Consider the following 27074-nt stretch of genomic DNA (forward strand, 5'->3'; position numbering starts at 1 on the left):
TGGCTCGTTCGGCAGCTCGTGCTGGAGCATAAAGGCAGGGCTCAGTCAGCTGGAGGATGCCAGAGTGGTAAACCGTTGTGGTACACCTCAGTGGCCACTGTCTCTCAACAGTTAACCCTTTTCCAGTGCTAACTCATGTTTCCTGTTTCTCACAGATCGCCTTATGCTCTGGATCACTCTCCAGACGCTCTTCCGAGTTCTGAACTCTCAAGTCAAGTCCCTGGATCCTCATCGCTCAGATTCTGCTCCGGCACTCCTCTCGAGCCCCCTTGGTGTTACCAAGCCGTACAAGAGTTCCCCTCTGGATTCTCCCTGGTTCCTCCAGCTGCTTACTGCCACTGCTTCCAGCTGCGGTGCTGCTCGGACCTCCGCCTAGTCCCATCTACCCGCTCACCTGTCGCTCAGTCACCTAGTTCCACCTTAGAGAAGAGCTCCACTGAATCCGTCTTCCACTCCACTCTGCATGTGGGCCAAACACTTAAAAACCATGACAATCTGTAAATATTATTGAAATTCCTCTGTACTATTTTCTTTGTACAGTTCTCCAATTTTTATTCATGATTACAATATTTTTCCTATTATTTCTTTATCCTCAATAAAATTACGTTACTAGAGCCGCACCTTTAACACTTTGAGCTGCGTAAACTAATTAATTTCCATCTTTGGGGATGATAAAGTTTATCTTATCTTCATACTAATAATTGTATTATTGTTAAAGAAGTTTATGTGCTCATTTCCTCCACTGTTTAGGTGGTGGATCAGCCAATCACCTCTCTCTGTTTCCACCATCTTCCCTGCTTAAGACACTCTTAGGCTCACTAAAAGTCCTACTCACTACTCTTAACATTTATTTCTCTATAGGAGTTCTCTTAAGGACTAAGACTAAGATGATTTGTGAATAACTTTTATCCGACCGAGGTAAAATTCTAACAAAAATCTTAGAATTTGGGAAATTCTTTTCCTAAAACGACATCACTAAGGCTACTTTTAAATTATGATCCTTTGTGAAAATGGGCACCAATTTTTGAATTTCCTAACTACTGGTCACCAGTCACAGCTGATCAAGCTTAATTTTGTCAGAATATTATCAATGACTGTGTTTTTGATTCAGAATTGCATTTAATTCTGAACATACATCTATGTGCTCTAACAAGAAAAGTCTAATCATTCTAAATCTTGAACTGTAATACTGAACTGCATTATTTATCTTAATACTGTTTCAAGAGGTTCCTGCTTACCATAGAAGGTGTAGTTCTTTCATCTAAACAGCAATGGACTTTACTGGACATGTAGAAGTAGGAAATAATATTTTGTACCAACAGATTCACCTTTTTCCGATGTTAACTCTCTGGCTTTGTCCATTTTGGATGTGAAGGTCTTTCTGATTTGCAATAAAATAAGTGTCTGCATGTTGCAAGCAGAAGGTGTCAGAAGGCAGCTTTAAAGTCTCATCATTGCTTGAAAGTTGCCTGGCATTTTTTTTTTTTACATCTGGACCAAAATTTCAAGATTAAGGGAATAAGAAATTATTTGAAGTTGTTCTATAGCAGACCAAACTACTAGGAGTGACAAACTGCAACACAGCTGTCACAACTGGCAGCTTGCAAGTTCCAATAGCCCTGTGAAGTAATAGAAAGCGCTAGGAAGTACAGTCAAAGCTGTCACAGAGAGTCTAATGAAACTGAGCCGTCATTCCTCGTGTTGCTGCAGCTGATGCACAGACAGAATCCGTGCTGATAGTGGATATAAAACTGAACTTTGAACTTAATGGAAATGTAATCTCTTTCTCACAAAGACACACATGCCAGACCAGATCCAAGAGTTTCCTCTACCTTTAGCTGCTGTTTTGTGTTGGTTTGTTGTTGCACACAAATACTTTGAAGCTTAGCTAACTCTAAGTTGAAGTGACACTAGCAAGCACCAGTAACGGTCCCCAGGAAAGCAAACACGTTTCTCATGTGGGACTGAGGACGAAGCATTGCAAACTGCATTTACCAACTTTGAGATGGATGTATGGTGGCTCTTAGGTGCACACATCTCTGTTCGAAAGCCAAGGATTTGTGAAGTAAAAATATGAGACCAAATTATTTTAAAACTGGTTAACTTTTGATGTGGCAGTTGTTTTGGACAATTTAACATGAAAAATGAGAAAGCTGTTAGAAGGAAAAACTAACTAATAAGATACAAAACTCAAAATGGTTAGAGGTTGGTAACTGCATCTTTTTATTATTTACATTCTTCTAACATATTTAGTTGATTCTGAGTTGAATTAAAGAGGGCATGTGCCAAATCAAACGGGGGAAACATTTTAAAAGATTTAACATGGTGTCACCTTTCTTATATTGCCACAGCCAAATATTGTAACAGAGGTCTGTCCGTTTTTTGGGAGCTGCTGGTATGTACAGTAAAACTGTATACATTAGAATAAGCTAATTTATCATTAAAAGTACCTTTTGAAAATAACAACCTTTAAGCAGGTATTAAACATTTGCTCATTAGGACCACATTTCTATTAATTTGTTTTATTGAATTAATGTAATGTTCTAATCTTATAAGCTGCGTTTTCTTATCTGTAAGCACCAAATCATCACTATTAACTGAAATAAAGGCTTGGAAACATTATTCTGAGTGAAATTAATCTAGCTCATCATAGACGCTTCATGGTGTAACTTAGAGAAACAAAAGAACAAAAGTTGACCTGTAATACAGTAGCTTAATATGATATATGCTTCGCTAGATGAGATGTTGAGATAATGAGAAAAATGTCTGCATTTATTAAGGCTTCCATTTCTGAGCAAGTCAAAACTGAGTCACCTCATTCTAACCTTTTCCTATTAAAACTGTGCTCCATCCAGCTGGATACACAGATCATCAATAAATTGTGCCTGGACTGTGGGAAGATGCTTGGATGTCGTTGTTTCTTCATGACTGTGTTTATGAGAAAGAGCCCCCTCCCTCTGATGAGAAGCAACCCAGCACCTGGATTATATGAGGATCCGCTACTGTAGAGGTGGCACAGCACTTATAATCAAGCTACCATGTGGACAAAGCAATAATAAGGATTGGTCAGGGGGAAAAAACAACAACCTTTGTACTATTATTTTGGCTGTCCATCCTTGGACTCTCGGCAGAATTGCCATCTGTCCTTAATATTCCTTTAAAAAGAATCACAACATCTCAGTACAAAACATGCAGAATAATTCTCAGAACCTGAACAGCTGTGAGTTACTTATTTCCGTATATTTTGTCATTCTTCCTGATCGCTATTTCAATAATCTTGAAGGGAGTTTCCCTGCAGGGCTGCACTCTTAGAAGTCTTTACCATTATTAACTGAAAAAGAAAGGGCAGTGGAAGAAAGGAAAGAGGGCCAGAAAAGATGCAGAGAGAAAGAAAGTGAGTGATACTGAACAAAGCTGAGTCTCACCTAGAGCCACGGTGCCCATTAGGAAAGGTTTCCCCATCTGAGTGAAGTCACTGCTGCTCTGGAGGCCGACCTCGGAGCCCACTGCAAATGTCACCACCACCTGAGACACAGGCACAATGCAGAGCGGTAAAACACAAAAAACATATCCAAAGCACACTGGCTTTGAGAAATTAAGACGATCGTTATTGAACCACTGCTGACAAATAATATCAGCAAAGAGTTAATTAGGTGCTTCTATTACTGATTACTTATTTTCCATGTTGGTTTCAAAGATGATTTGCCTTCAGTCTGAGCTAAGGTCATAGAAAAGTTGAAAGGAGTTCATACAATCAATAGAGTCATTGGTTTTCACATTTTCTACAACTGAAAATATGAAAGTGTGGTTATCAACTCCCTTTCTTTTCAACGAAAAGTGCCCCCCACCCTGTGGTTACTTTAAACTCTGTAAAGTGTAAATCCTGCTGTTTTGGGATGGCTCCAGGAGGTCTGTTAGAGAAAAATGGAAAGACATTTAAAGCAGGTTATAGAAATTGCAGAGCACGGTTCAATCTACACAAATATGGCAAAGTGGGAAACTTGCCAAAGCTTGGCTATCCACCTAAACAGCAAGAAGAGTATGAATCATAGAACCAACCATGAAACCTGTAGGAACTTTGGAGTAGCTGGAGATCCCCAGTGCAGTTTGGAGAGTCTATGACTACAACTACTATTATAGTCTTGCACTTCCAAAATCTGGCATTTATAGTAGAGTGTTAAAACTAACACTTTCTAGTCAACCTTTCCATAGTGAAACATGGTGGTAGCAGAAACTAGTGGGAATCAATGAAAAGAGGGATGGAGCTAAATACAAGGCAACCTGGGAAAACCTGTCAGAGGATGCAAAGACCTGAGACTGTGGTGGAGGACAACAACCCTAAACCTAAATCAAAGCCACAATGGAATGCTTTAGATTAGCCCATATTTATGTAGTACAATGGCCCAGTCAAAGTACACAACTAAATCCAATTAATTACTTTGGAACAGCGTAGAAACCTGGTCTTCATGTTTGAGCTCCATTTATTAATCTGACTGAACTGGTGCTATTTTGCAAGGAAGAAAGGGCCAAAGTTTCAGTCTCCATGACATTAGGCATGTGGAATCATACCTAAATGCCTTGCTGCTGTAGCTGCAGCAAAAACTAGTTCTAAGGGTAAGGGAGTACTGACTCAGGGGGGCTGAACATAACACATTACATTTTTTATTTGTAAACTATATGGAAAACCATCGTCTTTCCCTGTAGACAAATATGCATTAAATTGAGTCCCATTTAATGAATTTGCAGCCAACAGTGCAAATGTAATCTATTCATACCTTGAACAGGCTTACAAAAACCTTTCAGAGATGGTGGCGTTCGTTATATCACACACAGTGCTTCATGGTGGCATTGTTTCAGTTATGTTTGAACAAACAACAGAACGCATTTTACCAAAACACACATGCACCACAAGCCTCCCTGCACTGTCCTCAAGTGATCTGAGCGCCCTACACCAGGCTGCAGTGCTCCCCCGCTGTCATGGGAGCCAGTGGCATTAAAGGTTCAATGACAACTTTATTAGAGGTGAGGGTCCGGAATCCCAACCAATTATTAAGCCTGAATAAATGTCACACTCATTATTTCCAGAAAGCCGTGAAATTGCGGTCGATTCTCCATGAATAATCTTCCTTCCAACACTGTTCAACTGCTTGGTGCATGAGATTCATTTAAAAGTGAGTGTATGTGTGAAACAATGCAGCATTTTCATGTGTGGCTGATGTAATGACTAAAGCTACACTCAGGCCTGTTTCACAATGACTTAATAGAGCTTCTACAAAGGTGCATAAACTTCATTTGGGCTCCCCGGTTATTTTATTTAGCTGCAGGTTTTTGTGTGAAGCAATCAGTCAGATGTCAGGCCTTAAGGAGCTGCTGGTGCAGCACATCGATTTGGACGGAATTACAGAGAGAAGAGAGCAGTGGAAAGAACAGAGGAGGAGAGGGACGGAAAGAGGGGAATTCATTTTCACCAGGACGCAGGGGTCCCATAAGGCAGGGGCAGATGTGATTTTATTCTTTAATTAGCGAGTGTAGTTTTTCCTATTCCCGAGTGACCAGGATGGAGCACAATACAAGAGGCAGCTAAAAGTTAACTTCAGAACAATGTGTTGCATAATGGATCTTTTAGATCCTGCTCTCCAGATGGACGAGAAAGACATGCTGGGAATAAATGGCAGTAGGCAGGTTGACAGCGGCGTTTGAAGCGAAATGCTGCTGTCAGCCTTCTCGTCTGTCCAGTCACAATACCGAAATCCTGATTTCTGATCCATCACTTGAAGTGACATGTTAATGAAGTGAGCTTGTGCGGATGTTGTGTAGATGTTTTGCTGGTGCCTATCTCCTGCGGTCACTGGACAAGAGGAGGGGTACACCCTAATTACAAGTTGGCAAAGTTGTGCAAATTGATTAAATGAACAGAATTTGACATAGCATCCTTCTAGACATCCTGAGCACTCAAAGCGCTTTAGAGCCACATTCACCCAATCACACTCACAAACATGTACACATTCATACACTCATACAGAGATTCTCAGGCAACATGGGGGTATGTGCCTTTCCCAAGGCACCTACCCAGGACACATGTCCCAGGACACATGGACATGTGGCAGGAGGAACCTGGAATTGCGATATCGACATAATTATCATGTGAGCCAAAAGTTTCCTGGCTATACCCAAAATCGCAGCCCTTCCCTAAAACTAAACAGCTAGGATCTTTTTAAACTGCAATTAGCTCATTAGGCATATTATAATTTCAGCTCCAAATCTCACCTAACATATCTACATCAGCTGTGTTGAATGCCTTTCAGTGAAACGTTTATACTTTCGCAAGGCTTATAAACTTCCTTACAACAAACACCTTTTCTTTTATGAAATGAGCTTTCCCAAAGGACAGAGCTTTCCCTTTTCATATGTCCTCCAACGTTGTTTTCCTGCAGCTTATATACCTCATCAGTTGTGTTTATTCATTGACATATTGGCAGAGGAAGGCATGCTGTGGGGATTAGTAACAAAGAGATTGATTTCAGTTTTATTAAGTCTTGTGCCGCAGGCGTAGGGAGAGTCAGCAGAGGGGTTTGTGCTGCAGCCATGGGATATCTTGAAGGGGGAGAAACATCACAGGATGACCACATCTAAAAAAAAGATCCTACATTTAAAGTCACCATCAACTTAAACATCAGTGTTTGACTGTGAAGAACAATTTTTAACTTGATACTTAGCTAAAGGACTTTCAGCATCTTTCTAATTAAAAATACTTCAAATAAAGGGAGGTGTGAACACAAAAGATATAAATCGGATGTGAACTCTTAAACTGGGGGGTGTACTTGCATAAAGGACATGGCTGTATGAGTGGACAGCAGATTGTTCAGTAACATGCGGTCAGTGGGCCTCCTATGCCTTCTCAAAGGATTTGCTGTCCTTGGAGAACAATGCAGAGGTGGGAGAGTCATTTCAGACTGCATCTATGACACACAGCCTGAACAGCAAACCCACACTTACACACTAACCTCAACGTAGTGTGTGTCATGTAGGTGGTGGTTCAATTTCGCAGTCATTATTGACGCCTATTTTTTAACAGGAAACTGATAAAATCATCCTGACACCTCATCATGATGTACCTCGTCATGCGTGTTATTTTTGGCAACAGTCGTTGTGTTTTTGCACCCTGTAGATGGAAATGTGCATGGCCCCCGCCTACACACACACACACACACACACACACACACACACACACACACACGCACGCACGCACACACATACGCACGCATGCACGCACGCACACATGCACGTAGAGATAGAGAGAAAGAGAGAGAGAGAGAGGGAGCGAAGGAAAAGTGACCTGGAGCTAAGTCCCAAACAGGAGGAGGTGCTAAGATTTAGAGGCTCAGCTGTGTAACGGGGCACTGAGAGCTATTCCTTCTACTGTGCATCAATATGAGTGAGAGCTGGCCGGGCAAGGCCGAGTGCTCCCGAATAAAACACACCGCCGTCAAGAACTGGCCTTTTACGGCCCTGCAAATGGGATTTTTTTTTCTTTCTGGTTGAAATATTAATGTTTCTATCTTGGTATACTTGCAAAGAAAACAGCTTTCAGGCTCTAGAGTTCAGCAGAGGCCCAGAGCCTATCTCAGCAGTCCAGATAGGGACCAGTTTACCGTGGAAAAACCTCGAAACCCGAAAACAATCAACCCTGCGCACAAACATATACACACGTAAAATAACTACCTAAAGGATACTATGAATATTTTTGGACTTTGGGAAGCTGAGCACCAAGCTAACTGGCCCATTCTAACAAAGAAATATGTTTTAAACCATGCAATGATAGCTTTGGTGGTTTGTTTAGAGCTTCCTGCTGGAAGGTGAAACTTGGACCCAGTTTTTCTGCCTCTAACAGGTTTTGTATTGTTCCAGGATTGTCCTGTATTGAGCTTCATCTATCTTCCCATCATCCATGTTTCAGTAGCTACGTTTACATGAACAAAAGTAATCAGAATAAAGAGCCAATTGGAATGAAAAAGCACCTTGTAAAGGAACCAATTGGAATATGATGATTGGATTCAGCTCAATCAGAATGAAATTGTATTCCGAATGAGAGGGGTAGTTTTTGCCGATTGATAATCAGATCAACATGCACACGAATGCTTGTCAGGCTAAAGTCATTCCAAATCTGGCAAAATGACCCAAGTGCGCATGTCGAGGACCACGAAAAGACCTTTCTATTCAAAAAAAATAAATGAGCTTAAAATTGTTGCTTACTCAGTAATGTTTGAACCGTAATTAGAACATCGTGAAAGTCCAGCCTGGGTGCTTGGAAGACAATCAAACTATTTTTTGTGGTTTAGCAAAGACGGAAGTACTTCTCCTGTGTTCTTTTAGGGGAATTTAATAACTGCGCATGTCAGAGTAGTTATATTCTGAATAAAGCCTGGTGCATACACACGCACTTTATGATCGGATTAACTGATTGTGTGTCCATATAAACGGTACAATCTGATTATTTAATTTGAATACATTTTAATACAATCATGAAATTTTGTGCATGTAAATATAGCCATTGTGAAAAGGGTGTGTTCAGGGTTTTTCTCCAGTGTTTTGTATGTAGGCCCAAAAGTCTAATTTAAATTACATTTATAGTTTTGTTGGTCTTTCACATGAACTCTTATAAAAAATTGCATTTTGTGTTTGTAACGTGATATGTCACAAGGGGTGTGAATATCTTTGCTCCCTATACACGGGAATAACATGCCAGTTAGAGGAGGAGAAGCCCCAGCTCGGATTCAAACTGCAAACTCTGGTACATCTTAAAGGTACGCTCATACAAAAAGAAAGAAAAGCACTACCAGTGAAAGCTTGTTTACTAATGGAAGTGCAAACTGAAACAGTGATGCTGGCTATGACAGTTGTGAGAACCCTTCATATCTGACTGCATGTGAAGCTATTTGTGCTTCAGTGCTTCCTGACACTCTTCAGATAAAAGAATCCATTTTGGTACCAGAAGCCTTCATTATTTTGCTATTTTTTTGTTTCGTAGTCAGAATAAAAATTAACAAACATGTCTGAATGGATGGCTAAAACATAATCTACAACCCACTGGCTACAGTGGTGGAGTACATATGTCACTGTTCTATGTCTCTTTAGAACAATACTCAATATTGTCATAGATTCAGGGATGGAGTTCTGCTGTGGAAGCTCTTCTGAAATCAATTAAATCTAACCTAAAGAATGTGAATCCAGACAATAAACATTACATGCTACCATCATTTATCAAACTGAAAGAAGCCAAAAAGAATAAGCGGTGTGTGAAAAACTAAGTGCACCCTCACTCAGGCCAGCTGACAGCTTTGCTAGGGCCCGGGACAACGCAGTCTTTTTGGGCACCCCCTCTACACCTGCCATCACACACACACACACACACACACACACACACACACACACACACACACACACACACACACACACACACACACTGGGACCGGGACAACTGACCCGTTTGTCCCCCCCTGTCGGCGGGCGTGCCCTCACAGTTTTACTGTTTTTAATGTTCTTTTTTGTTACTACATTCTATCCCTACTTGCTTTTATTCTATTTTCTATCTACATTTTATTATTTTTGCTATATCTTAATCATGTAAAGCACTTTGTATTGTCTTGTACTGAATTGTGCTATATAAATAAATTTGCCTTGCCTTTTTGCCTTGCCTCACTGCCTGCGCAACATTTAAGAGACACATTTAACTGATCACCAGGAAATTTGACTACCTCTGGGAAAGCAGAGGGTTTAGATCGTTTAATCTGTCGCACAAAGATGTGGGTTACTGTTAATCCCAGGTCAGATCATGCAATGTTCAAATAAACCAAAGAAACAAACAAATAGAACCTTAAAGGAGCAATAAGTGAAATTTCATTATTTTTAGATAGAAAGAACAAAAAAATTGGAATGTGAAGAACTAAAGGTAATAGCTCAGATGGACTGTGTTATGATGTCACACCACATCTCTTTGAGTTGTTCTCCAGTGTCGTTTACATAGCTGGACCGGCCACACATGCGTGTAGGTGCGCGTGCGTGCATGTGAAGGGCCGCCACTCAGGGCTTAGCCTCTCCCTGCCCTAAAATGCCACTGTCAGAGCAGGAGAGTTCTGGAGCAACATGGCGGAGAGCACGCCCTGCAGATCAAAAGTTGTGAGTTACTTACTTCTTCACAAAAAATTTTCCTCCTAAAGGTGATACTGTTTTGCTGTGAATTTATCCTTTACAAATATGCGCATATGAGGAGATGTGTGAGAAGGGAAAGGAATGGCCGGGTGGCAGCTGGAGTGAAGATAAAGAAAAGCACAATTCTTGTTTAGGTCTACAGACAGTGCTCAAGCACCAACTAGAGGTGAAATATCACTTGTTGATCCATTAAGGGCACCGACTGAGACATTAATCGGCGCCTCTCACCCATTGACAGCTGGAGATAGGCACCAGCACCCCTCACGACCCCACAAGGGATAAGCGTGTTGGAAAATTGATGGATGGATGGTACATGGTTCGTTTGGAAGTGTTGCCAGGAGTGACCAGATTCTCTCTAGAAACATATGGCAGCAGAACCTAAGCTTAGGTTTGGTTTGCAAAGTATCATCTGAATGAACCACAAGACACCTGAAACCGTGTCTTTTGAACTGATGAGACCACGTTAGAAATGTTGACCATATTACACAGAGCCATGGATGGTTAAAAGAACAGCAACATACTATGTCAGCACAAACACCACATAGCACCTGTACAGCATGGTGGTGGAGAGGATGGGGTTTGTTTTGCAGCCACAGGCTCTGGCCAGCTGGCAGACATTGAATGAATAAAGTATTCTTCAGTAATGTAAGCCCCTCTGCTCCACAGCTTGCTTGAAATTGGCTCATCTAAGCAATAGATTCCCATTGTACGAAGAGAAGCAGGCCAGCATTCCACAACAATGTGTGAGACATGATAAAGTCATCCAGAAAACAACTGCTTCAAGGCATCGATGCTAAAAATCTTTGGCGATCCACAGAATTCTGGGTTGTAGATAGTTTTCCACAAACTGTTCCCATTTTTGCTTTGTTTTAGGAAAATAAAATAAAACACTGCTTTGGGGGCAGTGTTGTGATTTTTGAACACTTGAGATTCAAGGGTTCATGGATAATGATTTCATGAAATCTTGATCTGCACAAATCCTGAGGCTTGTAATTGTGTTTTCGGTTTACTACGTTTTACTGTCCATCTGACAGACATAAATGTTGATTTCAAAACATTTTCAAATGTATTCAGCATGCAAATTTTTGTTGGTTTGTAAGTTAAAAAAAAAAGTTAGATTGATAGCCTTTGTTGTCTTTTGTGCTTAGTGTTAGACAAAATGGCACAAAATGGTGCCTAACTTGTGAAGGGAAAGGACACAGTTGTTTAGTGAATAAACCATTATTGTGATGAGGATTTCTGTTTTTTGCCCATTAATGATTTATTGGGTTTTTGGCCACAAACATATGTGTGCAAGTTTAACTATAAAAAAGGTTGAGTATTTCTACCACTGCTAGTACTGTACTTCAAAAATCAACAAAAACTTGTCAATATAGTCATAAAGCATTCAACAAAGTGTTGTAATTATTTAGCAGTTTTTAATTATCCATCCATTTTCCAAACCGCTTCTCCCTCATGGGGTCACGGGGGGTGCTGGTGCCTATCTCCAGCATTCTCTGGGCGAGAGGCGGGGTACACCCTGGACAGGTCGCCAGTCTGTCGCAGGGCAACACAGAGAGACAAACAGGACAAACAACCATTCACACACACTTACACCTAAGGACAATTTGGAGAAGCCAATTAACCTAACAGTCATGTTTTTGGACTGTGGGAGGAAGCTGGAGTACCCGGAGAGAACCCACGCATGCACAGGGAGAACATGCAAACTCCATGCAGAAAGACCCAGGGGTGTACTCGAACCCAGGACCTTCTTGCTGCAAGGCAACAGCGCTACCCACTGCGCCACTGTGCAGCCCAGTTTTTAATTAATGATCCTAAAAATGAGCTAAACAAATATTAGAGCAGAAAGCAGAGACTAACTAAACAAAACAGAGCTACAGGATCTCTGCGTTCCTGTGATTAAATCAATGATTTAAATGAAGGAATGCAGTTCATAGTAAGCTACATTTAAAGTCAGAGGATGGTTACTAGGCAACACCACCATCACCAGTGAGTACTTCGAATGGTAGTCTACGTTTGAAAAAAACATTTTTTAAGGCATTTGGGTCATGGACGAGTAGTTGTTGCTTTCCAACAGGGAAGTTGTCAGTTTGCTTCCCGTCCACCAACCCCTGAGGGAAGGATACACATCTGCAGAAAGCATGGGAGATTTAAATTTTATTTATTTATTTAACCAAACATCTTTTGTTAATGTCAAGTTATTTACGATATAAGGGTGATGCACTCTGGTTGGAGAGGCCCTGATGAATTTTCATCCAAGGCTAAACGACATTCTATAAGCTCTTCTGCTAAAATCCCAAGACTTTAAAATATTGTGTACAAAGTAATCCTCCAGGTTGATCATTGTGTGCAATTCCCAGTATTCTGGCAGCTTCCCCCTATTTAAACCGGTAACCCATTCATTAATGTCACGAGCCACAGGAAGTTTGATGTTTTGAATTTACCCGTTTAGTTCCTAGGATTGTACGTTCTTCAGTTTTTTCCCCTTTAGTGTTTTGTCTTACAAGTAGATTCTGTTGATTCCTTGTTTTATTTTGTTTCTGTTAGATTTCTGTTTCCTCCGCCTGCCCTGTATGTCATTCTTCTTCTCCCTCAGCTCTCTGCCTTCATAGTCCCGTTATCATCTGGTGAACTCCACCTGCTTTCTCTCTCTCCTCCCCAGTATTCTGAAAGTCTGGTTTCATGTCCATATCGCTGGTTTCTCCTGTTTGCTACCTACAGGTTGTTTCCCTACCTGTATTCCCTGTCCTGCCTTCTCTGTGCTTTAAGTTCTCTTATTATTCATTAAATATCCACTTTTTGCCTTAATTACCATCTGCATTTTGGGTCTTCCTTCAACCACACCAGACAATTAGCTGACTGATGAAGCTCATGTCCTAGTTATACTGGTGGTGAAGTATGTTCATGAACAAATATCAAAGTCCACACCTATGGTGAACTATATTGGCAAGTTGTGAAGTTGGCATCTGTAAAGCAGCAGCAGCAGCAGCAGATGTTGCCACTAACTGTACTGCTCTTTCAGACAGTAATCTTGTGGGACGCAATTGTGGTAAATGGACTTTGGCCCATAGCCAAAGATTTTTCTCCAGAACTCCCAGTGAGCTTCTGACACTTCAGAATGCTGACGAGCGCTGACCTGGAAAAGCTCAAACCACCAAATACACAGAGGAACTCAATATGTCTGACAACTTCTGCATGAGAGGACAAGTGTTCAGCACCATTTCCGTCCATTTCCCCAGCATGACCTCACAATTTTTCAAGAACTGGATGATTAACACACAATAAAGAGAATGTTAAAAGCACAAAGAGTGAAGGTGAGAAAGAATATTTCACTGATTTTTACTAATAATAAAGATCTTCTGGGGCACAGTGGCCTTCATACACAAGATGAAGGAGTTCAGACTGCTCTCCTGTAGAAAAGCAGTGTTGGTAATGCTGGTGAGGCTGGACTGGAATGGCCTATCGAGCCCAGTCTACAACCTCTTAATGCTGACAACTTAAACAAGTGACTGTTCTTGGTGGGGCAGCTGCTTTGCAAGTTACGTCCCGTTGCTGGGCAGCTTTAAACAACATTTGATTCTCTACACAAATAAATATTGTATAAAGCTTGGGCCGCTCTACTATAGGAAGTGCTCCTTGCTTGGGAAAAGTGTGCGCACATGCAAATTGCACCAAGGCCTACATCTGTTTACTGATCATATAAACTAGTTATGTTATACAGAATTTTGTTAATATTTTGTATTTTTATGTTTCATGCATTAAAATCTTCATTAAGAGATTTTAATTATGAACTAGAATTGCAATCAGTTATTAACGGGTTCCAAGCCCACCCATGCCCTGACGCTTTGAGCATGTTCCTGGACTTCAGTTCAGTGTTCAAAACCATCATCCCACAGCATCTGGTGGAAAAACTGGAACATCTGGGCTTCAGCACACCCCTTCGCAACTGGCTGCTAGACTTTCTCACCAACACACCTCAGTCGGTCCGGGTCGGACAGAACACCTCTGATGTCATCACCCTCAGCACAGGCTCCCCTCAGGGCTGCGTCCTGAGCCCCCTGCTGTTCACTCTGATGACACACAACTACGTCCCCAGGTTCACCACCAATCACATCGTGAAGTTTGCAGACAACACGACGGTGGTGGGCCTGATCAGAGACGACAACGACCAGGACTACAGAGAGGACACAAAAGCATCCCTTTATGATGGATGCAAAATCATACAATGAACAAAGTGATATGAAGTTTTTGAGTGTGGGACCAGCAGTTTGGTGGTTACAGCCCAAATGCATTGTCCATTGTTATAGCGCCCCCTAGTTGTTGAGGGGTCTGAATTTCTGGGTTTGAGTAGCAGTACACATTCTGTACTTGGATACCTGATTCAATTGATTCGTTACTAGTCCGCATGGGCCGCACAATGCGTTTTAGGGGAGAATAATAATAAGGTATTAATAATACAAAAACGGACGAAAAACAATACTGTTCTCTGCTCACAGAGCAGACAAACGGCTATGCCTTGCATAGCCCGTTCTTTCTGCACTGCGGGCTTGGAACCCTAATTACTGAAATTATTATCAACAAAACTCATCAAGCATTGACTGATAGCCCCTGACTGGTACTTCACAGAGGTTGGGAAAAAAAACATGTGCTATTAAAGGAGCATTACGCAAGTTTAAAGGGATAAATATTATCCATTTTCTTTCCCATGCCCTTACAATACGCTAATTGGGGTTGTATTCTCTGGGTGTGGGTGTGATGCACTGTGTGCTCTCGTTCACATGGCTACTTTGTTGAGTCTCCAACGTAATTGATGCGTCAGCGAGAGAGCACGGACTAACTTCCATATTTATAACTTCCTTACCTCGGAAGGCATTATTCCTTTTAACAAAAGACTTCTGCAGTCGCAGCAGCTGATGTTTTTCTTCTTTTCCAATGCATGTGCATAACACTGGTGTCATTTCAACATGTTGCCAGAGGGGGCGAAACTTCTGCAAAAACTCTGAAACTTGTGCTATGTACCTTTAAACTTAAACAGAATGTATCCTATCAGTATAAGAACTCACTGACCACTGCCATTCTGCTGTCCTACTTTCTATTTCTCCTTTTCTTAAGAGCAACCGATGTTTTGTCCCAACAGCAGTTTTTCAATATGCTGCCCCCAAACAAAGTTAATGTTAATGTTTTGACAATGCATCCACTAAGAAGTGAAAAGCTCTATCCTTTGCTCCAAAGCATACATCTGACTCGACGCAAATACAGCTACAGTCTAACAAACTCCTGTCCTGCATCTGATGATGAGTTTCTCCAGCAGTGCAGTTTGCTGAAGCGTTAGCCTAACATTTGCCTTTTGCTCCGATTTGACGTGACGTAACATGCAGTTCCAAATGATCAGGTGTACACAAAACGCTGGAACAAAACAGCTCTGCTCGAAAGAAACCCTAACTGCTGCACTCTGTCAAGCTCACTCTGCTACATGTTTTATTCATCTTTAACCTTAGACTGACACAATAAAGTGTCTGACGACAGGCTGCCTCTTTCTTTCAGTTTTTCCATGACTGTGTTACATTTCCGTTATGATATCTGATATTTTGAAATACGTGAAGGGTTGCTTACCTAAAGCTGATGTGGTGCTTCAGAAGTGTTCATAAACCAAACCCATTATTTAGTTAAACCCCAATGTATACTTTTGGTGGACTTTGGTACAGATTATCTGATTTACTGATGTCATATTAGTATTAGCTGTAAGGATAAAGAGAGATACATAAATTTGTATTAGCCTGGTTGTGATATCACCCTTAAATGGTAAATGGCTTAAGGTTGTATAGCGCTTTAACTAGTTCGACGACCCCAAAGCTCTTTACACTACAATCAGTCATTCACACATTTACATCCTGACGGTGATGAACTATGTTAGTACCCACAACTGCCCTGGGGCAGACTGACAGAGGCAAGGCTGCCATACATTGGTGCCATTGGGCCCTCTGACCACCGCCAGCAGGTGGTAAAGAAGACACATTCTTTGTTTTGCATTTGGCCTTGACTTTTATTCTGCACCTTCTACTTGTTGCCACCAGTGAATATAAAGTATTTTAATTAGTAGCTCTCTTGCATATATTCAAATTACCTTAAGTGCCTCTCTCTGCTTTGCACAGAGGGCGAGCTACGTGCCTCGGTGTGGGACACTCGTTTGTGAAGAGATGTTTTCTCTAATTTCCCATGAGGGTCATGTTGCATAATACAAACACCAGGCTGGTAAAAGGGTGTGAGAGCATTCATTTATATATTGTGTTGTTTGCATTAGGTTCTTGGATGAATACTAAAAGACTGAGTGAATAAAGTTTTGTAGAGTGCACATAAGGTACTCAATTTCTGAAAAGAAAAAAAAATGCCTTTTTAAAATAATTGCTTAGAAGGTTTTCCTAATTCTGGAATTTTTCTAGAAATAAAAAACAAACTGGTTCCCCAGGCTCCTTGATAAAACTGATGTACATTGGAAAAAAGTAATTTATGGTTTGTATATATTTTCTAAAGTAAAGCTTTACATTATGTTCTCTAGTCAGTAAGTGTCACATGAAGAATGTGTGAAGAAAGCATCTAGACACTATTTATTCATTGCTGTACAAATCTCTAGTGAGGCAATATGTGTAATGTATCAATGCTTGAGTTTTTGCCAGATATACAGAAAGAACTCTAGGAGCAGTTAAACTCTCTTTCATCATATAGAGTTCTGTCTGGCAGAGATGAGATTTTTCAGAGAAACAGAAAACTGTGGTAGTGGAGGTTGAGATCTGAAGTTGACCTAAACATGAGGTTAGCCTTTTGAAGGCTCTCCATTCCCATGAACCGGTCTGAAATCACCAGTTTTAAAGTCTTGCCACAGATTCTCTACTGGATTTAAGTGTGGACTTTCATTGGATTTTTGTAATGCAACAATGTGTTTGGATCTTTTCCATTCATGCCCTGATTGTATTTTTAGGGTCCTTGTCCTGCTGGAAGATTAACCTCTATCCTGGTCTCCAGTCTTTGTGGCATTTAATGGGTTTCTTGTCCTGCATGCAGCTTCATTAGTCTTCCTATCAACTCTGACCAGTTTACCTGTCTCTGCTGAAAAAGAAACCAACCACACATCAGGCTGCCATCACTAGGTCTCACTGTAGGAATGGTGATTTATGTGCCATGTTAGTCATCTGCCACAATGTTTTGCATGTCGACCAACATTTTGAGGTTTGGTTTAAGTAGTGGTTTAAGTCTGAGTAGAGCAGGTTTTTATACAGCAGCAAACAGGCTTGTGACGTTCTTTCAACAGCAAGGCGTCTGTTCCTACCACTTTATAACCATCATGGTTATATTTGTGGAGTGCTTCAATAATGGTTGTCCTGCTGATCTTTGAAGTTCCTCCGGTGTTACCATGAGTCACTTGGCTGCTTCTCTGAATCATGCTTACCTTGCCTTGTGGACATCCATACATCGTTGCACAGGATTTTATTTATTCACATAAATGTAAACAAATACATCATTTGATCAGCAACTTTATGCCATTTTGACTGAGGAGTGTGCTTGCCTTATATAATGTTGGGTGTTGTAGGTGTGCCTCACTATGTTGGATCTATATTTTGTGTTGTTTTTTATCACAAAGAATTCTTTAGTGCACAGGTGGATGAAGTTTGGAAATCATCTGAGGGTGAGATTCATGTTTTCTCATAGCATGTTTGTGCTTTGGTGCGATCACATCTCTCTCCGTGCTCTAATGAGTCTCGTCTATTCCACCTCTGCTATGCCTGAGTGCCTCCCTGCTTCTCCTGTGTGCTGCACTGCTTAAGCGCTTCACAGCTACTGCCTATTGACCACCTAGAGCCAGCGGGTCCTTTGCCTGCCTCTGCCTGCCTCTTTAGAGTGCTTTTGTTATTGACGTTGTTTCGTTACAATGGATTTACCTCTTTGACTTGCCCATGATGGATCTCTACTGCTCATCAGATATCTGGACACTGATCCTTGCTCTGGCTTTCGACTACCGATTCTAGCCTAAATCCTCTGATGAGTATTGCCTCACCTGCCTCTCTGAGAATGACTGTTGCCTGAATTCTACCGATTCTATTTTTGCTGGACACTGGAGCCCGGCTGGAGTCAATATACACAGATCATGCCACACTAACAGGAAACTGAATACTGTATAATAATACATCTGCATTCAAAATAATTTACAAATCCCTCACTAATAATGAATATATATATATATATATATATATATATATATATATATATATATATATATATATATATATATACCAGTAACCCCCACGACCCCATGAGGGATTAAGCAGGTTAGAAAATAGATGGATATATATATATATATACATGTAGATACAGTATATATTCATTATAAATAAATTGACATTTGTGTGTGGGTATATTAGTCATCCATAGAATGACTTTTGTTCTGACTTCTGCATTTATGGCTGGGTTTTATTGTGCAACCATGCTTCTTAGAGCACCTTCCCATGTAAATTACAACGGAACGAATGGTGGTGAACAGTGGGGCGAGGCGGGGACGGATGCTGTGTAAATTTGGTGTTAGTCTCTGGTGTTAGTCCCATTCACCCACCTACTTTGACGTCACCTGAGCTGCTGTTCTGTCTGCTGTAAGTCGCTGCAGATCAGGGGAAATGAACATTTGTAGATCCTTTGTCACCAAGTCATTCCATTCACCGAGCTATTCTCTCTTCCCACACATTTTCACATGACAAGTCATTTCCTGAGCTGATTTATTGATTCTGCTTCAGTAAACCTATTTCATTTTAATTTACACTCTTGTGTTGTGGCTGAATTTCCTCTGTGTGATTTGTGACAGTTGTGGTGCATTATGGGGTTTGCAGTGTTATTCATGCAAGTGACATGTAGCCGACCTGTGGACACTAACAACAGATATGTAAAAACATATTGCAAGGCCCTTTACATCCATAAAACAAGTTAGTCACCATTAGATCACTTCTTTTTCATGGCAATAATCACAGCTTTTTAATCTCCACAATGTTTAGACCGCTTAGTTCTGTTTTTCCTCATGATGTTTGAGTCATCGTCAGAACAAATACCCTGAGATTTGTTTAACTAACAACATTAAACAGAATTAGGAGAATCACAGTTACCGTAACAATGAGGAGAATGCCTTTCAGGAGGGTGAGCAGCGAAGTGATTGGCTGAATGACTGTGTGGGCAAGCAGGATGGCAAGGGTTAGAATCCAGGTGAAAGCTGGGATCACATAAACGTGTCTGTGGAGACATTGAAACAAATTGAGAAACTTTAATATTCACAAAGCATTCAAATGATTCAGTGTGATGCTCTAAATTCCTGGTATTTTCTTCTTCATGCCTCATCGAGGGCCCACAGGCCTTCGCCGTCAGCTTTAATAAATCATAGCTCTGCTTTCATCATTTAGTCAGAAATATTTACCCTAATATGCTGGATCCTTGGTGATCCAACAAACAGCACAATTTGTACAAAACACCTCTTTGCATCATTTTTTAATTACGGTTTTGTTCAAATTTATGTGTTTTAAGCCCACAACATATTCAAATGTGTGCTGCATAGTTTGTTGTGAGGAAGGTTTGTAAATTTATGAGGGTCATTCTGTTTTACACTTCGGTTCTACTTTTGCAATTCTGAGATACTTTGGACAGAAGCTGAGCCTTTAAGTCTAAGAAACCCTTGAAATGATTCAGTACCCCAGGAAGTACCGACATTATGCACACACAGGAGTATACACGTAATGAAAATTTGTTTGAGGCATCACAACTTCCACACCATAAAGAAGTAAAACAATAGTGCGAGTGGAAGTCTAAGTGGGAGTGGGGGCTTTGAAAGCTCTAGGGAAGAAGCTGTCTCTGAGTCTGTGAGTTTGTGTTCTGATGGTGCTGTACCGCTTTCCTGAAGGCAGCGGTACAAACAAGTGGTGGTGAGCAGGGTGGGAGGGGTCTGCAGCGATGGCCCAGGCTCTTTTTTGAACTTGTCCGGTATACTTGCCTCGCCTCGGATGGCTCCCTTCACCCTCTCTCGCATTTAGACATTGAGGGTTCTGGGCAGTTGCTTGGAGGGGCTGCGCTGGCACCAGCTACCTTCCGGAGTAGGGGTGGACTGTGCCGGGCACCCCCTTCGGTGCTCCCAGTTTTAAACACACTTGAGAACAACATGCAACAACACAACATCTGAGCGGGCGTAGGGAGGATCGGGGTATTTTCCACACCCCCGTTCTCCGATTGCAGCACAGAGTCTGGGGCCTGGAGGAGGAGCGGGCCACCGGGTCCGGGGTCTTGGCGGGGGGGTTGCTGTGGGGCCCGGGTGGCTTGCTGTGACTGAGGCTGTCGCCTCTGCTCTCCCCAAAAAGGGGTGGGGGGAGGGGGAGGGGTGGCTAGGGTAAGGTGGGGGAGGGAGTGGGTTTATTAGGTATTTAGGCAGTGAGGGGGGTTCTGGTTGGGTGGCCCGTACGGGTCATGTTGGCCCCCTCCCCGGGGTGGCCTGGGCTCGGGGGCGTCTAGTCCGGGTGCGGGATGGGGGGTCGGGAACTGGCAGTCGGATTGTTGGATGTGAGTGTTATGTGGAAATGTGTGTACGGTGTCGTTTTTTTAGGTCTGTTTGTGGTGGGAAGGTGTGAATGAGAGTTATTTATTTATTTTTATTTTGCCAGGTTTGGGTCCGAACCGCTCCCTCTCCCAAGAACATCTCAATTCTCCCCTAGGTGCGGAGCCCATATCCCCCCCCCCCCCCCCCCATGTCCTGCCCCCATCCGCTGGCTCCCGCCGGGGGTGGGGCACCCCTGGGGCCTCTGGGCCCTGGGACCCATGGCCGATGCCACTTCAGCGTAGCCGGAGCCCACGGACTCGCCCCCGTGCCTCCTAGGGGCTTCGGCATTGCGGTGGCTGGGGGATTTCCTCAGGGTCGTCTATCCTCTTTCCTTGGAGGAGGGGCAGATTTCCTGTGATGGTCCCTCTTGGGCTCCCTGCTTTGGGGGCCTCTTTGGGGGTCCGGGGTTATGGGTCCCCTGGCGCCTGCCTTGGTGCTCGGGGAAGGCGGGCCTTTGGTTCTTCACAACCACTATTGAGCATTTTTCTTCTGGATAAATTTCACATACACAAGGGCACTCTCACAAACCCAAAGCTGCTGGGTTCCAGGTACTAAGTGTTCAGTTCTATACAGAAAGCCCATAATTTATTTTTTTTACTTTCTTTTCTCAGGTATCACATTATACATGTCAGTTTAAATAATAATACATATGATTTAGCAATGGTATCAAGGTGTTACTCTATTGTATCTGTTACACTATGTTCGTTGGTTGTGCTGTTGTTTTTACATCTCTCTTTCCAGGTGATGAAGCAGACGGAAGACGTTTTATCATTCTTTCCCTTTTATCTCTTCTTTCTTTCACCTCTTCTCTTTCTTTTTTTTTCTTCTTGTTCTTCCTTTGCTCTCCTACTTTCCCATTGTAGTGTCCACATAATTGGAAATTCTCCCCGCAGAAATCACAATAAAACTATTTTCATGCATAAATCAAGCGGAGCACTATGGCGAAAGCTGATTGCTCCACTTGTGAAAGTAAAATCTGTCGAGCTCTATTTGGCATTACGACATCAATTCTTATTGCCACATTGCTAGAGAGGATGCTGGAAAAAAAAAAGAACTTGTCCGGTATATATGGAGTCCAGATCAAGAAGAGGACATCCCACAATCCCCTGTGCTGTTTTGACCACCTGGGCCAAGTACTTTCTTTCCTGTAAGTGCCGAGGAGTTCCAGATCCAGGACAGGTCAGAGGAGAACTTCATGTTGTCAACACCCTCCACTGCTTCTCCGTGTATCAGGAGCGGGGCGTGTTCTGTCTACCTGGACCTCTTGAAATCCACAATGACCTTGGTCTTGCTAGTGTTCAGAAAAAGGTAACTGTCTAAACACCATTGGGTTAGCTGGTGGATCTCCTCTCTATACTGAGTCTTGTCATTGTCTGTAATGAGAGCCACCACCCTAGTGTAAACAAATACACTAGTGTGGTTTGTGGAATAGACAGCAGAGCATGAAGGACCAAACACACCAAAAACAAGGATCAATGTATCATTCCATTTTGACTGTCTTCTCACTGGGACCCCTCCTGTCCTTACCCTACCTCATCATCTCATATTTTGTCTCTCAGGTGAAGTGGAAGTTGTCTGAAGCTGGCTGCTGTCTATTTAAGCCTAGCCAGTTCTAATACCGGTACCTGTCCTTGCTCTCCCTATGCTAGGCAGCTCAGGCATTTGCTTTACTTTGGTTTAACTTTGTCTTAGTTTTTCTTTAATCTGGGCCAGGTAAAGCTTTGGCTTGTTTCTGTTTATTCAATTCAATAACATTTTATTTATATAGAGCCAATTCATGAAACATGTCATCTCAAGGCACTTTGCAAAGTCAAATTCAATCAGATTATACAGATTGGGTCAGAATATACAGATTGGTCAAAAATTTCCTAACAAAGGGAACCCAGTTGATTGCATCAAAGTCCCGACAAGCAGCATTCACACTTTATTGTTGTTTTACATCCTTTAACATTTTCACATTCATGCTTCCATAAACACCCCGCCTCTCGCCCAGTGAACGCTGGAGATAGGCACCAGCAACCCCCGCGACCCCATGAGGGATAAAGCGGTTCGGAAAATGGATGGATGGATGGATGCTTCCATAAACATCCACACCCTGTATCAGGGTGTATCAGGGGTTTGGGGTGTTGTGCCTGTTGTGGTCTTTTCGCCATGTTAAGCAGCAGATGGCCACTGGAGGGCATAGTGGAGCTAAACTGAGTGAAGCTGCACACCTGTTTTTCATTGCCATCATCAGGAGGAGCAGGCGGCAAGTCATTTGGCGCTTGAATGTTAATCTATGCGGTACCTCTAGCCCAGGGGTCAACAACCTTTTTGAAACTGAGGGTTACTTTATCGGTACTGTGTCACACAAAGGGTTATCAGTAAAGACCTTTGAATTAGAAGAGCCAGCGCTCATCAATAAACATATTTGAAATGCTCTCTTTTTTATATAGATATTGTCATTTTTAAATCTATTTAAATGGAAGTGTGATTACAAAAGTAGAGCAACAGACTAAAATACAAGTTTAGATGCAGCTCACTAGAGGGCTGTGCTAGTTTCAGAACGGGCTGGAGGGCATCACATGTAGTCCTTGGGGGCTACTAGTCTATAAATCCCTGAATGGCTTAGCACCTAAATACATCACAGACTTTTTATCAGTGTATCAACCCTCCAGACCACTCAGGTCTTCTGGCTCCAGCCTACTCTGCATACCCAGAACCAGAACCAAACATGGAGAAGCAGCATTTAGCTCCTATGCTCCACTTATCTGGAACAAACTTCCAGAAAACTGTAACAGTGCGGAAAGCCTGAGTTCCTTTAAATCAAGATTAAAAACACATTTGTTTAGGATTGCCTTCGACTCTTTTAGTTAAACTGTTTTACTGAAACATCATTAGTTCAATTTTGTAGTCCAACTGTTTTTAATATTTACTTTTAGTTTCTATTTTTCCATGTTCTATTTTGTTTCTACATTTTATTCCTACTTGCTTTTATTCTGTTTTTCCCCCTTGTAGTTTAATCATGTAAAGCACTTTGCATTGTCTCTGTACTGAAATGTGCTATATAAATAAATGTACCTTGCCTTGCCTTACCTGGTGTCCGTGGGTACCATGTTGGTGACCCCTGCTCTAGCCTGTTGAAAACCTTCCCTTGAACATTCCTACGTTTCCATGCTTATTTCTTGCCTTGTTCTCCTGTTGAGGAACCTCCGTGAGGACTACTTCATCCTCCTGATACCTTTGCTTCACAACTCATACCAAAATACGACACCTGGGCCTGAACCTCAATGGCTGGCAGTCTCTCTTAAATCCTTCTCACCGGTCTCCCTCTGTTACAACTCTCCTCTGCCCGCTCAACAACCATATAAGCCAATGCCCTAGATCCTATTCATCCTCCCTGGTGTTGCCACCTTCAACTACTGTAAGCTCACTCCAACTATTTCCTCAATATCCAACCAACCACTTCATCCGCTCACCTTTGCAACTCTTCTCTGTTTCGTTGCTGTCCTCCAAAACCCTGACAAGATTCCCGGACCAAAGTAATTGCACAATTCCCATCTCTGTATTAACAAACTTGTTAAACTTTTTCCCTGGTCTTCTGAGAGTTATATTGCATGAGGGTTAGAGCCTTACCAGAACCATGACAGAACCACAGGTACACTGATATGGTCACGTCCCATATTTTTCATTTATTTTGGCAGTGTTGTTTCCAAACCTGTTCTGGTCAGATTTTTTATTTCTCAAGATCAGTAAACAGCTACAACATCCTTCTTTTACTTCAGCTTGGTGTAAAAATCGTCCCTGCATTGAAACTAAACAAATAAATGTGTTTACTTCTACATTTTTAACACTACCCTTTAGAGACTTATTGTACCGTTTATTATAATGAAATTCTTTTTATTTATAATAATTTTGATCTATTGTGACAATCAACCCTGTTTGATGATGTTTGCAAGTCACAAAAGCTAAAAGTATTGTTGGGATCTTTAAAAAAATGTGTTAAATTTAGCAATATGCTGTACTACTTTATGTAATCCGAATCCTGAAGTAGCCTATTTAATAATTTGTAAGTTGTTCTTTTTTATTGTTTTTCAAGCAGTATTTATGTTTGTGGGGCTTTAGTTGCAGTGAAGAGCAATCCCAAGCATTTAGTCTATTTGCTAAGACTGCAAACCATTTTAAAATACTTTTTTTTTAAACTCCCAAAGACAATATCTACTGTTTACTGTATGTTCACTTGACTTCCAAATGTCTCAATGAGCTCAACAGATGGAAAATAACATTAAAACAACAAGGCACATGTTCAAACAAGAAGTCTCACTTCAACATAAATAGGTATCCGTCCTCTGGTGCATTTTTGGTTAAAACAAGTCTTTAGTCAATTACTCACGGTGGGTAGAGTAGCCAGAAAGAGTATTAATATTTCATAATATTACTTAAGTAAAACTACATTTTGTACAAAAAGTTACTCAAGTAATGTAATTGAGAAAATATGACTATTACCCACCTCTGTGATTTTGTATCTTGTCTGTTCTTTAGAGCTGGTCATGATGTGTTACTTTTTGAGGTTTTATGGGCTACTTCCTGAGTCTGAGAGAAATCAGGCTCATGGCCAATGTAACAAATTCAGCTTTCGAGAATAGGTGATTAATCACAGGTAATTTGGAATTCAACATGGGGGTTATAACTTTTTCACAATGGGCCAGGTTGGTTTAAACTGCTTTTTATTTTCACTCAGGTTATTTTTGTCTGAAATTAAGTGTTTGATCTGAAACATTTAGCTGCACAAGAAAGCAAAAAAAAAAAAAAAAAAAAAAAAGAAATTTGTAAGGGTGAAAATAAACCCACTCTGTGACAGCTCAATACAAGCATACTGAGATTTTCCTAAAAAAGAAGCTCTGCTATTAACCTGCCTAGTTACAGATATAACAAGAGATAAACTAATGATCTACTAAAGAAAATTAAATACAGAAAAAACATATTTTCTATAAAGATATGTGATTTTAACCTCAACAAGGTGTTTCCCATATGTCATGAAATATTAAGCAGACAAAAATATATAAAAAATATGTGGCCAACATTATTAAGAGGAGCTAAATTACTAAGTTCACCATCTGTAGAGATAAGGCTGAGCTTGGTTTCATCTTAATTAAACACATGAGATTGAGCTGATATTTGCTGGTTAAAGATAGTTTTCTAATCCTCTTATATTTTAGGCTCTAGGGAAAATACTGACTTTTTAAATTCTAAACTCACTTAAACTAAGGATGAATCAGAATGAAGTGAATGCGGAGGTGAAAGGACTCTCGGTAATGCTTTAAATCCTCTGCAGCTCAGTGGGGTTCGTGTCCAGGGCACCCACCATTCTGCAGAGGTGGATCTGAGCGGAGGCGATTCTGCACACAAACCTGCAACACTCTATTGACGGCTGCATCCTGGAAGCCAGAAAAAGATGGTTTATCCGAAGGAAGCCTCCCAAGATTTTTTTCACTCCACTAACCCTGCCTTCCTACTCCAACAACAAATCGCTGCATCTCCCCTGGCTCTGAGCGTGTTGATAATGAAGCACCCAAGCGTGCCAATGAAGCAGTTCGACCATCCCGCAGAGTGTGAATAATATTATTTGGGTAAAGGATTTACTGGGGCATGACAAAATAAATTAGCCCTGTTAACTGATAAAGGTAATTATAGGCCTGGGAGGGAAAGAGGAGGTGTGAATTGAGGGGAGAGACAGCAATCTCCGGAAGAGACCGAAATAATCCAACTGTGAGTTTAAACACTGCAGCATTTTAGCTTTTACTCTAGATCTGCACAGTATTCCTTAAGTTTAATCGCTCTAAACGACACTCTGTGCTCACTACTGTGAGTAATGCATTGCTGCCTAACATGTAAGATACACTTATAGGAATAGAAAAAAAAAATCAGCCAGCCAACAAAAAAGGAAGCAATCTAAACAAATAGCTGATTCAATTCATAGTTCTATATAGCTACAAAATATATCTCTGCCTACTATTTCTACAACAAAGAATCCTATAAAAAAGTTCACCAGTTGATAGGTGGCATTGATTAGGACTATGTCCTTTAAGTTAATGAGTAGAGCTGCACAATGGTGCAGTTGGTAGCACTATTGGCTTGCAGAAAATCCCGGCCTAGCGTCTTTCTGCATGGAGTTTGCATGTTCTTCAACTTAGAAGACTTAGACAGACTTTATTGTCATTCAGCTGCACAGTCACGATGTACATTTGAGCAAAATGTTGTTACAAGGCTT

General features: G+C 41.4%; 1 protein-coding gene across 2 annotated transcripts in view; it reads right to left on the reverse strand.

The window, feature by feature from the left end:
- si:ch211-51h4.2 overlaps positions 1–27074 on the reverse strand; it is a 143360-nt gene that overhangs the window by 54214 nt on the left and 62072 nt on the right. For both annotated transcript variants that reach the window (XM_036141614.1, XM_036141615.1), the window contains 2 exons: positions 19353–19476; positions 3426–3525 (listed from right to left, as the gene is read on the reverse strand). In XM_036141614.1, coding sequence (XP_035997507.1) covers positions 3426–3525; positions 19353–19476 — 224 coding nt within the window. The remainder of the gene's footprint in view (positions 1–3425; positions 3526–19352; positions 19477–27074) is intronic.

The sequence above is a fragment of the Fundulus heteroclitus genome, chromosome 9 (genome assembly GCF_011125445.2).
Source record: "Fundulus heteroclitus isolate FHET01 chromosome 9, MU-UCD_Fhet_4.1, whole genome shotgun sequence".
NCBI lineage: Eukaryota > Metazoa > Chordata > Actinopteri > Cyprinodontiformes > Fundulidae > Fundulus > Fundulus heteroclitus.